Below are 14,774 nucleotides of genomic sequence, written 5' to 3' on the forward strand. Positions count from 1 at the left end.
CAGGGAGACATTTCTGGTTGTCACACTGGAGTGGTGCTACTAGCATCTCCTGAGCAGAGGCCAAGGATGCCGCTGATAATATCCTACAATGCACAGGACAGCCTCCCACAAAAAGAACTATATGACCCACAATGTCAATAGTGCTGAGAAACCCCGTGTTAGAGTGAACGCCACCAGGATGATTGTTTCAGATGTCTGGAGCCACACCCTGGGTGTCTGCAACATAAACAACTCTTATTTACGCTCACAACACGGATGTTCAATTACGAAACTGCACACCTCTGAGTTGCAAGACCAGACGATAACCTTGTCTTGCCATCAATATGCGTAACAGATGGGAATTTTACCCCAAATGCTTATGTCAGCATCAGGGAAGTAGAGGGGACAGGATGACAAAACAGATTTGCCTTTGTACTGAGCCGCACAGACCTGGATTTGAATCCTGACTAGGGCACTCATCCTATGTGGCAGAGAGCACATTTCATGACCTCTCTGAGTCTTCAGAATGCCTCCAATTGTAAAATTTGATCCTTTTGTTGTGATAATTAAATTAAGAAAACTCAGTTCAGCCCTTAGTGGTCCATGGTAGGTACTCTGTCCCTGTATTTCTTGGATGTAGCAAACACTTTCTCTAAGGGCCCAGAACATTCTGCTGCTTAGCTCTTTGATCTGGACAACACAGCCCAAAGTCCCAGGAAAGGATGGGCAAAAGGGGAGTGAAAAAATGCCTGAAAATGCCATACTTACCAACAGGGGAGATCCAGGAATCACCCAAGGCAACCCCCGCAAAGTTGCACTTGATGGTCCCTCGCTGAATGGCCTGAAAGAGGAAACAAGAAACGTCCTCAGGCCAGGCGCAGTGGCTCACCCAGTAATCCCAACACTTTGGGAAGCTTAGGCAGGAGGATCACTTGAGCCTAGGAATACAAGACCAGCCTAGGCAATGTAGTGAGACCCCATCTCTACAAAAAGTTAAAAAATCAGCGGGACATGGTGGTATGTGCCTTATAGTTCCAGATACCCAGGATGCTGAGGTCAGAGGATCACTTGATCCCAGGAGGTCGAGGCTAGCCTGGGCAGCATGGCAAAACCCCATCTCTACAAAAAAATACAAAAATTAGCCAGGCACGGTGGTGCTCGTCTGTAGTCCCAATTACTCGGGAGGCTGAGGCAGGAGGATCGCTTGAGCCCAGGAGGCAGAGGCTGGAGTGAGCCATGATCATGCTACTGTACTCCAGCCTCTAGCCTGGGCAACACAGCAAGATCCTGTCTCAAAAAAAAAAAAAAAAAAAAAGTCTGAATATTTGAGATGAAAATTTACAGAAATAGAAAGTTGAGAACTACTGATTGAAGAAAGCAGGCTAAAACCAATATGTATAATATGATCTCATCCAGCTAAACAATTCTATATAAATGTGCACAAAAATATTTAGAAAGCTATATACCCAGATGCTAACTATAGTGATCTCCATCAGGTGGGAAGGTGAAGTTTTCATTTTTAATTTATGCTTGTTATAGTTTCCAATGTTCTATAATGTACATATGCTGTTTCTATAATTTTTTAATTAATAAATCTTAAAAAAAAACCCTTATTTAAGCTCACTGATATTCAAACATAGGAGATAGAAGGAAATGTGAAAGTCTTTGAGTTTGCCTCATTTGTGCCCTCACACTCACCAGCTGACTGCAGTTAAATGTGTCATGTATCCTTCTAACCCTTTCGTTTGCCATCACAGCATGCAAATCTATCTCCACATATGGAAGCGTTTTTGACTTACAAACAAGGTTATCTCATATCTTTCCACAACTAAATACCCAAAGGACAACTTTCCACACTCAGTACATATAGCTCTCTGTATTCTTTCTTTTTTCTTTCTTGTAGAGACAGGGGTCTCACTATGTTGTCCAGGCTGGTCTCTAACTCCTGATCTCAAGCAATCCTCCTACCTCAGCCTCCCAAATTGCTGAGATCCATTCTTTTTTTTTTTTGAGAAAGAGTCTTGCTCTGTCACCCAGACTAGAGGCACAATCTCAGCTCACTGCAACCTCCGCTCCCTGGGTTCAAGCAGTTCTCTTGCCTCAGCCTCCCTAGTAGCTGGGATTACAGGCGTGCACTACCATGCCCAGCTAATTTTTGTATTTTTAGTAGAGATGGGGTTTCACCACGTTGGCGAGGCTGCTCTCCAACTCCTGACCTCAAGCGATCCACCCGCCTCGGCCTCCCAAAGTGCTGGGATTACAGGCGTGAGCCACCGCGCCTGCCTGGATCCATTCTTTATGCTGGCTGCAAAGCATTTCATCTTCGAAAGATATACCTACCTTATTTAAGCAATCCTCTACTGACAGCCAACCATCTGTTTTCAGTTTATAAACATTATAAACAATGGCATAATAAACATTCTCTGACATATACGTATGTATAAGTACTCCCATAGGACAAAACTATTGGGTCAAATGACACATACATTTAAAAAATTGACAGACATTGTCAAATTGTCCTTTTAAATTTAAATTAATTTGTATTCCCATCAAAAGTGCACGACAGCACTTATTTCCCTGACTTCTTACCAAAACTAGGTGTTACCAGTCTTTTAAATATTTACAAATCTCATGGACTTGGCTTACTAATAAAAGCTGAAGATTTTTCTTATGTCTAAAGGCTGTTTATATTTCTTCTATAAATTGTTTGTCCATATTTGTCTTTGCCCATTTTTCTACTAGGACATTGGTTTTTGTTTTTGTTTTTGTTTTTTTCCTGAGACACAGTCTTGTTCTGTCACTCAGGCTGGAGTGCAGTGCCATAATCACAGCTCACTGCAGCTTCAACTTCTTGAGCTCAAGCGATCCTCCCACCTCATCCTCCCAGGTAGCTGGGATTACAGCCAGGAGCCACTGTGCCCAGCTTATTTTTTTTTTTTTGTAGAAACAGGGTCTCGCTATGTTGCCCAGGCTGGTCTGTCACTCCTGGTCACAAGCGGTCCTCCTGCCTGGGCTTCCCAAAGTGCTGGGATTATAGGCGTGGGCCACTGCATTCTGTCCTAATTTTTATTTTTATGTTTAGGTTTTAATCCATCCAGAATTAATATTTTATACAAGGCAAGAATACAAGTTTTCTATTTTCCAAAGTGATAGATATATGTCTCCGTAACATTTATTGACATTATATCCATGCCCCAATGATTTGAAATGTTATCTTATATTTATATATGATCATATATATTTATATAAAATACAAATACATGATACACATACATATATATGTGTGTGTGTTTCTGGATTCTGTATCCTGTCGCAATTAATCTATTTGTCTATTGCTATGTTAGTACCACATTCTTTTACTCACTCATGCTTTATATCTTGTTCCAGATCTAGCAGGGCAATCTTCACTCTTCTTTTAAAAACTTTTCATGGTTATTACTACAGATTTAATCTTACTCTGCATGTACATGGCCCTATTCAAAGTATATTTAATATCACGTGAGTATATAAAAGTAACATAATTGATTTTCTGTCCAAAACCATAACAACAAAGTTATTTTCCATTACCTTATAAAGCTCTAGACCAATGCCAGCTGCCATTTTTCCTCCATAGGACTCTGAGAAAATGTAGAATGGAACTGTCTAGCAAGAAAAGGAATTTACACAGAATTAACTACCTTGATTGCTTTTTGAGTCACACAAATTAATTTCAAATTTCTATTGCATGTAATGGCCAGAAAAAACAAATCTGCTTTGTCTTCCTCCCCCACCACTCCGTATCTGATTAATACGTCTGATTAGAATGCTCACTCCAAGGTCATTCTTTCAAGTTAAATATTAACTTTAGAGATGACAGAAACAAAAGTCCACAACCCAATCTTGGGAATAAAAAAGTTTTCTCTGAAATCAGCTAGGCATTAAACTCTGGAGGCAGTTCAGATTTATGCTGATGGATGTAGAGTTGCTATTGCCAGCCCTTTACTTAGCTGTTCCTGAGTCTTTGCTTACCTGGAATTCTTTGTGGCAACTGAAGAAGGTCTTCAGGAGAACCATCATGTCTGAAGCCACCATAGCCAGGTCCTTGGCATAGGCACCACTACCATTCACATAACTGAACCCAGTGCCCACGGGATTATCCACAAATAGGAGACTGGCAGCCTGGAGCTATGTACCACAGAGGAAAACGAAATGTTGCAATCAGACATTTGGTCACCAATCATCTTTGGATCATTTTCTACTAGCTCAGCAAAACCAACACGTGAGGTTACCAGCGTGGTGATGATATCCCTGTTGCTAAAAGAGATTTTTAAAAATAAGGGACAGGAACATAGAAAAAAAAAAAAAACAAAGAATGGCCAACCACCCCCGCCGCCCCCCCACCACAAAAAAAAAAGGGAGAGGCAGGAAGGAAAGATTAACACACACGGGGATCAAATAATCTGGGCTGTTGCTTTTCACACAATACAATGTACTAAATGTAATAAACTAGCACAGAAAGAAGCATGCAGAGACAGTCTATGCACTAACTCGAAGAAGCCAGAGGACACTCAAAGTCTGGACACATCAGTTTTCTTGGAAATGCATCCAATTTCCACATTGGCCTGGCTTCTCTGTACACTGCAAGAACATAATTTATTCTAATACCTTTTCCAAAGAGGTTGAGAGTTATAAAATTTACATATAAAAGATCCTGAATAATGACACAGTCCAGCCATGTCCCTTGCTGATGAGGAAATTAAAGCCCAGAAAGAGCCCAGAATGTGCCTAAGGTCACAAAATTGGACAGGCAGTGGCAGCATCAGGACTGGGACCATGGTCCTCACTCATATGGCCCTTTTAGTTCTAGGAGGCTTGGGGACAAGTTGGGGTGGGGGGTGGAGGTAGGGGATGACTCTACAACCACTCCTGGAAGTGAGACTTCTGTTGGAACCAAGCACAGGAAAGGCCCAGGCCAGGAGGACAGCACGTACAAAGACCCTGAGGCAAGAGTAGGAAGCACTTAAGAAAGACCAGAGGCCGGGCGCGGTAGCTCGCGCCTGTAATCCCAGCACTTTGGGAGGCTGAGGCGGGAGGATCACGAGGTCAGGAGATCGAGACCATCCTGGCTAACACGGTGAAACCCCGTCTCTACTAAAAATACAAAAAATTAGCCAGGCGCAGTGGCGGGCGCCTGTAGTCCCAGCTACTCGGGAGGCTGAGGCAGGAGAATGGTGTGAACCCGGGAGGCGGAGCTTGCAGTGAGCCGAGATAGCGCCACTGCACTCTGGCCTGGGCAAAAGAGCAAGACTCTGTCTCAAAAACAAAAACAAAAAAAAACAAAGACCAGAAAGTGGCCGGGCACAGTGGCTCACACCTGTAATCCCAGCAGTTTGGGAGGCTGAGGCAGGTAGATCACGAGGTCAGGAGTTTAAGACCAGCCTGACCAGCATGGTGAAACCCCGTCTCTCCTAAAAATACAAAAATTAGCTGGGCGTGGTGGCACATGCCTGTAATCCCAGCTACTCAGGAGGCTGAGGCAGGAGAATCGCTTGAACCCAGGCGGCAGAGGTTGCAGTGAGCTGAGATCGCACCACTGCACTCTAGCCTTGGTGACGGAGGGAGACTCCGTTTCAAAAAAAAAAAAAAAAAACCAGAAAGCTTAGCTCCTAATGCGAGAGGGAGGCTGGAGGAGGAGCACTGAGGAAAGTGGAGAACATTCATAGCAATAGGTGCAGCCGGGAGAGCCGAAACACAGAGAGAGGAACAGCCACAAGCCCTGAGTGGGGCCCATGCTGTGCAGCAGCCCTAGGGTGGGTGCGTAGTTCTGCCCATGGGCAGCCTGGATGTCAGGGCTAAGCAGGTGGACAGTGGGAGTGACCCAAGGCTGGGTTTGGCAAGGCTGTAAAGGGAGAAGCATATGGGAGTTGACCACAGAGGGGTGAGGGAAGGAAGAGACACTAAGAATGAGGGGGAGGTGTGAGAAGGGCAGCAAGAGAGACATTGAAAGAGTTAGTCAAGATACAAGTAGGAGGAGAGGAGAGAGAGAGAAAAGGACTGGGGGCTGTGGCCAGAGGGTGCAACCGTGGTGTCTGAGACTGCAAAGATGGCCAGAGTGCATAACACAGGGTCCCAGGTGTCTGCTGTAGTAAGTTTTTGAAGGCAGCTGGAGAGAGGGGTTGTCTTGGAGAAGGCGAGGCAGACTGGTGCAAGATAAGCTGTCCTGAGAAATGGGAGAGAAGCTAGGCCAGAGAGGAAGCCTGTGGACAAGTACCCGTGGTCTCCGTATTCACAGCAAGAGGAAAAGGACAGCGAGGGATTGCTACATTTGTGGCCCCTCCCAGAGTTGAGCAGGGCCTCTGAGAGGCCACGGGGCAAGGTTTAGCTCAGGACCGTCCTCACTGTACCCAGGTGGTTTTCCGTGGTTTGAGATCACTGTCAAGGGGCCCAATTTCCTCAAAGTTTCCAAATCCAGTGCTGGAACCGCCTGGACCGCCCTGTGGAAGAGAGAAGAAACAAACAAAAATTTTAGTCAAATCTTAGTCTTTACAATGAATGACCACATTTGCTATAGACGGTTTATGAGTTAGTGATGGCTGGGTCAATTTGCACAAAAGACAGTTTCTCCAGTGAACCAGGGACTTCCACAGTAGCAAAGCTCCCCTAGTAACTGCTGAGGTTTTTCTCTTTGAAAGGAGCAGAGCTGAGCTAAGAGGTCCTCAATGGAATGTTCCTAACTCCTGATTTTTTCTTTTCTTTTCAGACAGGGTCTAACTTTGTCACCCAGGTTGGAGTGCAGTGGTGCAATCTCGGCTCACCACAGCTTCTACCTCTGGGGTTCAAGTGATCCTCCCATCTCAGCCCCCTCAAGTAGCTGGAACCATAGGCGCACACCACCATGCCCAGCCTGGCTAATTTTTGTATTTTTTGTAGAGGTGAGGTTTCCCCATGTTGCCCAGGCTGGTCTCGAACTCCTGGGCTCAAGCAATCCTCCCGCCTCAACCTCCCAAAGTGCTGGGATTACAGGTGTGAGCCATCACACCCAGCTGCCTCCTGATTTTCTGAGCTGGAGCCTTGGCCTGCCGTAGGCCTTGCTGACCTGAAGGAGCTCTAACAGGACTAGACACTGGGCCTTCTGACTCTTCCTCCATCACCCCCTCCCCAGGAGATGGGAGACTCTTCAGAGTCCCTGTGGATTGATAAGGGACCCAGACTTAGAAGCAGTTTGATCAAGCAGATTCTGTGGATATAATGCAGCGGATTCTAAACTCTCAGGGCAGGGAGAGTTTGATACTGTGAGCATCCATGGGAGAGGAAAGGCAGGATTCTGAACCGCAGCTCAGGGTTGGGGGCAGTTCTATGGGCTCTGAGGGCTTCAGAGAGAAAAGAAACTAAGAGGCAAATAGGACAGGTTGGGTGGGCTTTCTAATTGAGCCAAGAGGAGGCCCTTTGGGAGGTGGTCAGGGGAAAAGATGGTCAGTGCTTTTTCTGGACAAATCCAGGGGCCAATTGAGGTGGGGAGTCTATGAGGAGGGCCCTGTCAGCTGAGGCGAGGGAAAGGGCTGAGGACCTAGAATAAAAGGATATGGCCTCTCTGTGCACTAGCAGGATGGGTAGGAAAGGGAGATATGAAAAGACGAAATGGGGACCGGGCACGGTGGCTCACGCCTGTAATCCCAGCACTTTGGGAAGCCGAGGCAGGCAGATCACTTGAAGTCAGGAGTTCGAGAGGAGTTCGAGTCCTGCCTGGCCAACACGGTGAAACCTTGTGTCTACTAAGAACAGAAAATTAGCTGGGTGTGGTGGCGTGCGCCTGTAGTCCCAGCTACTCAGGGGGCTGAGGCACAAGAATCACTTGAGCCCAAAAAGTGGAGGTTGCAGTGAGCCGAGACTGCGCCACTGCACTCCAGCCTGGGTGACAGAGTGAGACCTCATCTCAAAAAAGAAAAAGAAAAAAAAAGATGAAAGGGAATACCTTGGGCAAAACAGAAGCCAGGGCAATTTGTGTAGGGAAATCTAAAGAAAAAAAAAAAAAGACAAGATAGAGTCAGGGCTAAAGGGCAACTAGCAACAGCAAGAGGGCCCCAAAAGGGAAAGACTTTATAACACTAATGTTTTGAACCTGGACCAACCTAACTCTGATAAAATTGGAAGGCTATACATCCCCCTGATCACATGCCCTTTGTATCTTAAGATTTCCTAAGCAGTAAAAAGTTCACAAACCAGATGAAGATGTTAACTGCAGTCCTATTAAAAATAACAGAAGTAAGGGTGCAACTCAAATGTCCCCCAGTAGGGGAACAGGTTAGGCAACCATAGCACAACTACAGCATGGAATGCTACACTGCCACTTAGAATCATGAACTATGAAAAACGATGTGGCAACATTGAAAAATATTTATAATGCAATATGCAATAAATTAAAGCCAGGGATCTACCCTCCAATGAAAGCTGGGTTCCTTTTTCCTCATGGACTTATTAGGATGACGTAGGATCAAAGCAAAAGGAGAAAAGCTGGAAATCCTAGGGGTTGGGTCTTTGTGGGAGAAATCTCAGTTCTCCTCTGCTTCTGGTAAGCCCTCCCTCTCCTCTCTCCTCAGCCCCCTCTCCTCAAAAGGCAATGAGATGCTGGCTGGAGGAAGCCTCTGTTCTACATGAATATATCCCGTTGTAAAACCTCTTTTTTGTCTAGAACTTTGGGATAGGGTGCTAGCGTGGCCCAGGGCTATCCAGAAACTCTGAGACACAGTCAGTGTGTCAGTGGACCAAGTGAAAGGCTTCGAAGACTTGAAAGTGTCCCTAACATAGTTTGCTAACCCACTCAGAAGACATGACTTCGATTCTCAAAGACTCCCCCCAGAGAAGTCAGCACACACGTCCTCAGTAGGCTGCTAAAATAGATCTCCTTTTCATCTAAATTAGTTATTTCTTCTGTAAGCATAATCTTTTTTCTTCTCTTTTGGGCCTCTGGGTAATTGAAGAGCAATTTATTCTCTTCAGTTGATAAACTTCAAATAGCATCTCAGCTCGTCAGGCGCAGTGGCTCACGCCTGTAATCCCAGCACTTTGAGGGGCCGAGGTGGGCAGATTACCTGAGGTCGGGAGTTTGAGACCAGCCTGGCCAACATGGTGAAACCCTGTCTCTACTAAAAATACAAAAAAAAAAACTTAGCCGGGCGTGGTGGCACATGCCAGTAATCCCAGCTACTCGGGCGGCTGAGGCAGGAGAATTGCTTGAGCCCAGGAGGCGGAGGTTGCAGTGAGCCGAGATCATGCCACTGCACTCCAGCCTGGCTGACAGAGCAAGACTCCGTCTCAAAAAAAAAAAAAAAAAAAAAAATAGCATCTCAGCTCAAAGGGTTAACCCAACCAAAGGTCACAAACCCAATGGCCTCCAGGAGCCCGGCAGAGGCTGTGGAGCAGAGCATATCAGAGGGCGGCAGAGGGGCCCCTTCCTCCAGCAGCTCCCACCCTCTAGGAAAAGGGGCCACCACCACGCAGCTTTGGGGACAGTGAGTTCAGGCCCCCAAACTGCTATATCTCGTGATTTTTGGAAAGAGGAAGCAAATGTCCTAATTTTAAAATGTTAACAACTAATTTAACAATCTCACTCTGCTGTCAACAAAAAGGACAGCTTGTAACTTCTGAAATTCAGTGTTTGTTTCAAACTGTTTTCCTAACAGCCCAAAATGTATCCCTGGGACAAAGGAGAAGCCTCAGCCTCAGCACTTGTGCTTTTGTCTGCTTTGTCTCCCCTTTTTAAGCTTTCATTTGGAGGTTAAAAAAAAAGAAAAGTTCTGCTGATGAACAAAAAGTTTGAAAACCACCAAAATCTCCCAGATTAGACAGCCAAGGCCCAGAGAAGGAAGTATCTTGCCATGGCTCTAAGTGGCAGGTAGGCACTGAAAACCCGGGGCCCCTGACGGCAGGCCTGAGCTTGTCCATGGCCTGGCTCTCCCTGCCAATTGTGCCGCACCTTTGTCTCCAGCCACCGGAGGTGAACAGGGCTCCCAGGGCTGACACACAAGGGTTCTTTTTCTGCATCATTATCATATCCGCACCTGGGGCTGAGCCACAGCTCTAGCCCTCAGAGGTGGCACAAGTGATAATTCCAAAAGAGAAAGGCCCCTCCCTGAAAACTGCTCATTTTCACTCTATCTCACCAGAAAGTCTGCATCGACCATCCTGGGAGGCAAAACCCAGGTGGTGGGAGGCTGCTTATAAATACCAGCATTGTTGGAAGACGTCCCAGTAGCATCCTATGGAGGTGAGCACCAGGGTCCCTATTTACTGATGAGGGGCCCAGGGTTCCAGCTGGGCCATGCCCACATTTTCCAGAGGCAAGACCATGTTCCTTAATTCCTCCCTGGTGAGTGGTCTTCCAGGTGGGGGTGGGCCATCTATGGACAGATATTTCAGAAATGCCAGAAAAGAGCCTCTGCCTGTCCCTACAAATCTTTCAACCAGCTCCCTGCCTTCCATCCTACAAGCAGAGCTCAAGGTTAAAATGCAAACACACTCAGGGAAAGGGGAAGGGCGCAACAGTCACACGAAGGTGCAGAAGGCTGGTAGCAGTCCCTTCAAAAGATCAGCTTTTCTGGGGGTAAGAAGTTAGGGTTCAGGAAAGGATTGTGGGGAGAGGAAGGGAGGGTCAGGCTACCTCAGGTCTTTGCTTTGGAATCTTCCATAACACTCTCTTTTCTTTTCTTTCTTTTTTTTTTTTTTTGAGATAGGGTCTTGCTCTGTTGCCCAGGCTGGAGCCCAGTGGCATGATCTCAGCTCACTGCTACCTCCACCTCCCGGGTCCAGGCAATTCTCATGCCTCAACCACCTGAGTAGCTGGGATTATAGGTATGTGCTACGACGCCTGGATAATTTTTGTATTAAGTATTTTTAGTAGAGACAGCATTTCACTATGTCAGCCAGCCTGGTCTTGAACTCCTGGCCTCAAATGATCCACCCGCCTCGGCCTCCCAAAGTGCTGGGATTACAGGCATGAGCCACTGTGCCCAGCCTCAAAACACTTTCTATCACGGTGTAATCAAATGTATCATCAGGAGTTTTCAGTGAGCCTTCTTGCAACCGTCTGGAAATATAAAAAGACTCTGGCAAAAGGCTAGAACCCCCTCATCCTCTGATTTAGCCTCCTTGGCTATACCATTGCCTCAGCCTAACTCAGAAGCACGCCGAACCCCCAGGCCACACTCCTGGACCAAATCGGCCCTTCACTGCTGAGACATGAGCCCAAAAAGCAAGCAAAGAGCCACATAGGGGAGACTTGGCCTCGACCTCAGGCCAGGCTGGGAAGCTACTTTACCTGAAGCCACATGACCAGGGGCAGTTCTGAGAAGTTCTTGCAGGAGTTGGTGGCATAATAGAGCCACCAGAACATGTAGGCATCCTTGCGGACGGTCACATAATCCCATACTTCCTTGCCTTCCTCTGTGGGCCAGTCAATGACAGCTCCTGAAACAGAAGCTCAATTTCACTTTCCAGAAGAGTGCCTAATGTACAGGTAAATTCCAAGCCTGGTAGAGACAGCCATGCTAGGCTAGAGAGGATTTGTTTTATAGTTTGGAAATTTATCCACCCCAATACATTGCAGGAATAAGGAAAAAACCTCAGCTATGAAAAAAGAAACCAAACTTAATAGCGGCATAGGAGGCCAGGGGCTTTCACTTTTTCCTCTACACCTTTCTGTAATGTTTGGATTTTTAACAATAAATATGAAACACTTTTTTTTTTTTTGAGATGGAGTCTCGCTCTTGTTGCCCAGGCTGGAATGCAATGGTGCAATCTCAGCTCACCGTAACCTCCGCCTTCCAGGTTCAAGCGATTCTCCTGCCTCAGCCTTCCGAGTAGCTGGGATTACAGGCATGCACCACCACGCCTGGCTAATTTTGTATTTCTAGTAGAGATGGGGTTTCTCCACATTGGTCAGGCTGGTCTTGCACTCCTGACCTCAAGTTATCTGCCCGCCTAGGCCTACCAAAGTGCTGGGATTACAGGAAATACTTTTATAATTCTGTAAAAACAAGAGAGATTTATATTTTGAGTAAAAAAGTAAAAATCTCAGAATACAATATACTGGTTTTTATATCATATTTAATACATGAATAAGACGCCAGGCTTGGTGGCTCACTCTTGTAATCCCAACACTTTGGAAGGCCAAGACAGGCTGATAGTTTGTGCATAGGAGTTCGAAACCAGTCTAAGCAACATAGCAACACCCCATCTCTACAAAAAATGCAAAAATTAGCTGGGCATTGTGGCATACGCCTGTGGCCCCAGCTACTCGGGAGACAGAGGTAGGAGAATCGCTTGAGCCCAGTAGGTTGAGGCTGCAGTGAGCTGTGATCATACCAGTGCGCTCCAGACACTAGGTGACAGAGGGAGACCCTATCTCAAAAAAACACAAAACCAACCAACCAACCAAACAAAAAACATGAGTAAAGAGGCATCACAAATTAGTGGGGCTGAGAATATTCAATATACAGTAATGGAGCAACAATTACCTTTTTTGGAGAAAAAAAGAGAAATTTAGGTCCTCTCAACACTATAAACAAAATAAGTTCCATGAGGATCAAGTAATTAAATTTTAAACTTTAAACATTAAAAATAATACAAAAATATAGTTAAATATATTTCTGATGTCTGGATGAGGAAAGAATCTAAGCAAACCCCAGAGACTGTACAAAAGAAATAATGACGGAGGTGAGAACAGAACCTTGTTATATTTCAGAACCTTGTTATATTTCTATACAACAAAATTTCTGTACATCAAAAATAAAAAGGCAAACAGCAAAGAAAGAGCTACAACAAATATGAAAAAGGGCAATTTTCCTAACTCATGTAGATGATTTTTTTAAACTGAACGATATATATCTGTGTATGTGTGTTTAATATACGTATCCTATAATCCCCTAACTCCAATTTTCCTTACTTAACTTTTCTAGCATCCACAAAATATGTTTTGGAAAAGAGTAGGCTAAATACATTTTCTTTGTCACTTTTTGCTAACGTAACAATTTCCAAGTTATAGTATCTTTTTTTTTTTTCCCTCAAAAACCACTCTGGGAAAAAAAAAGTAGGGGGGCTGATGTTAAAAGATGATGGGAGGGATCCCCTCGGTGACTGGAGTTTTCTGCCTTCTACTCCCTCCCTTCTCAAATTTCAAGCCCCATTGGTCAGTAAAAGAACACTGGTCCCAACAGCCAAAGAGACAGACGTAGAGAGGAAGACAATGAGACAACGTCTTGTAAATAAGAAAGAGCCAGGGTGGTGGCCTGTGTCTGCAGTCCCGGCTACTTGGGATGCTGAAGTAAGAAGATCACTTGAGTCAGGCAGTTCCAGACCAGCCTGGGCAACATAGTGAGACCCTGACTCAAAACAAAACAACAATGGAGATTAAGAAAACCAGAAAGTGTCCTGAGGAGCAAAACAGATGACTAAAACATTACAGACTTAGCTATAAGGTTCTATATACAAGTAACACAGGATTATATTGTCCTTGACAATAACAGATAAGGCTGGGCTCCCCTTGAGAATGACAGATAAGGCGCAGGTCCCTTTTGACCTAACCCCAGGCACTTCTCCCTTGCCTGGCAGTGACTAGTGGTAAAATTGGCAAAGCTACTTATTTTACAAAATCTCCCAGACACTCACCAAAGGGCCAGATGATCCCCATTTTAGAAAAGGAAAACAAAACCGTTCAACAACTTGCCTAAGGTCACAAGGCAAGCTTGCGGCCAGTTCCAATTCTCAGTTCTTGCTTCAGACTACGAGAAGTTTTGCTGAATGAAGAGTGAAAATCAATTTGCAAGTCATCCTATTAAACACAAATCTGTTTTTTGCCAAAAAAGATCGCTGTGGGGGAAGATGTTATCTTGTTTGTTTTGATCAAGAGAAGAAAGGGCCTTATCTCAATGAAATGTCCCATTCGTGGTAGGATTTAAGGGTACTTTTGAAAGCAGATTTCAGCTTAAAATAAAAAGACCTTATATCCTCATTTAGCAGCCAATCGCGGCCTTTGAATCGGGGAAAACTCATTGACCAGCAGTTTCCCCAAATCATACATTTCTGCACACAGCTTCTATCTAGGCGTAGGAGAGAACGGAAGCACTCAGACCACCCAGAGCCAGAAAAGGATAAAAAAAAGCACTTTGAGTTTTTTAAGGAAAAAAAAAAAGAGTGAGATTCAAAAGCAATATAATTACACAAGGTAAGAACCGGGGAAAAGAGACGTGTTTTCAAAAGCACAAACCCAGTAACAAACTCTCACGCCTGGAGAAAAAAGAGGCACGGCAGCTGGTGCGCCTCTTGCTTGAACCTACCTGCGCTCAGGCCCAGCAGCAGCGGCAACAGCAGCAACCACCGCGGGACGGGAGAGCGCCGCAGTGCCAGCTCCATGACGAGTACCGCACGGCAGCATCAGCAACAGGCTGGACACGGCGCCCCATCACGTGACGGAGGCGGACGGGGAGGGGCCGGGCCGGGCCGGGCCGGGCGAGTCGGGTCGGGGGCGGGGCCTGAATGGGCCGGGGGCGGGGCCTGAATGGGCCGGGGGCGGGGCCTGAATGGGCCGGGGGCGGGGCCTGAATGGGCCGGGGGCGGGGCCTGAATGGGCCGGGGGCGGGGCCTGAATGGGCCGGGGGCGGGGCCTGAATGGGCCGGGGGCGGGGCCTGGGCGGACCCGGCAGCTTGCTGAGAACCGCACGCCCTCTGCCCGGCAAGCCCACCAGGACCCCTGCAAATGCGCAGGGGCCGTTCTGTCCGCCTGGCCAGGTTCTCTGTCATTTTAGGGAGAGTATTTCAGAAAG

The 14,774-nt window shown here is 46.2% G+C and overlaps 1 protein-coding gene across 2 annotated transcripts in view; it reads right to left on the bottom strand.

Annotated features, from left to right (window-relative positions):
• The window catches only part of SCPEP1 (serine carboxypeptidase 1), a 29,177-nt gene extending 14,705 nt beyond the window's left edge, over nt 1–14,472 (bottom strand). The window contains exons 1-6 of one of the 2 annotated variants that reach the window (XM_054460184.2): nt 14,289–14,472; nt 11,273–11,421; nt 6,363–6,452; nt 3,988–4,143; nt 3,547–3,621; nt 748–820 (exon numbers count right to left, since the gene is read on the bottom strand). In XM_054460184.2, coding sequence (XP_054316159.1) covers nt 748–820; nt 3,547–3,621; nt 3,988–4,143; nt 6,363–6,452; nt 11,273–11,421; nt 14,289–14,364 — 619 coding nt within the window. In that variant the 5' untranslated portion in view covers nt 14,365–14,472. The remainder of the gene's footprint in view (nt 1–747; nt 821–3,546; nt 3,622–3,987; nt 4,144–6,362; nt 6,453–11,272; nt 11,422–14,288) is intronic. The other variant, XM_054460185.2, reaches the window with a different exon arrangement.
• Nucleotides 14,473–14,774: the final 302 nt, after the last annotated feature.

This window comes from Pongo pygmaeus, chromosome 19 (genome assembly GCF_028885625.2).
Source record: "Pongo pygmaeus isolate AG05252 chromosome 19, NHGRI_mPonPyg2-v2.0_pri, whole genome shotgun sequence".
Classification (NCBI taxonomy): domain Eukaryota; kingdom Metazoa; phylum Chordata; class Mammalia; order Primates; family Hominidae; genus Pongo; species Pongo pygmaeus.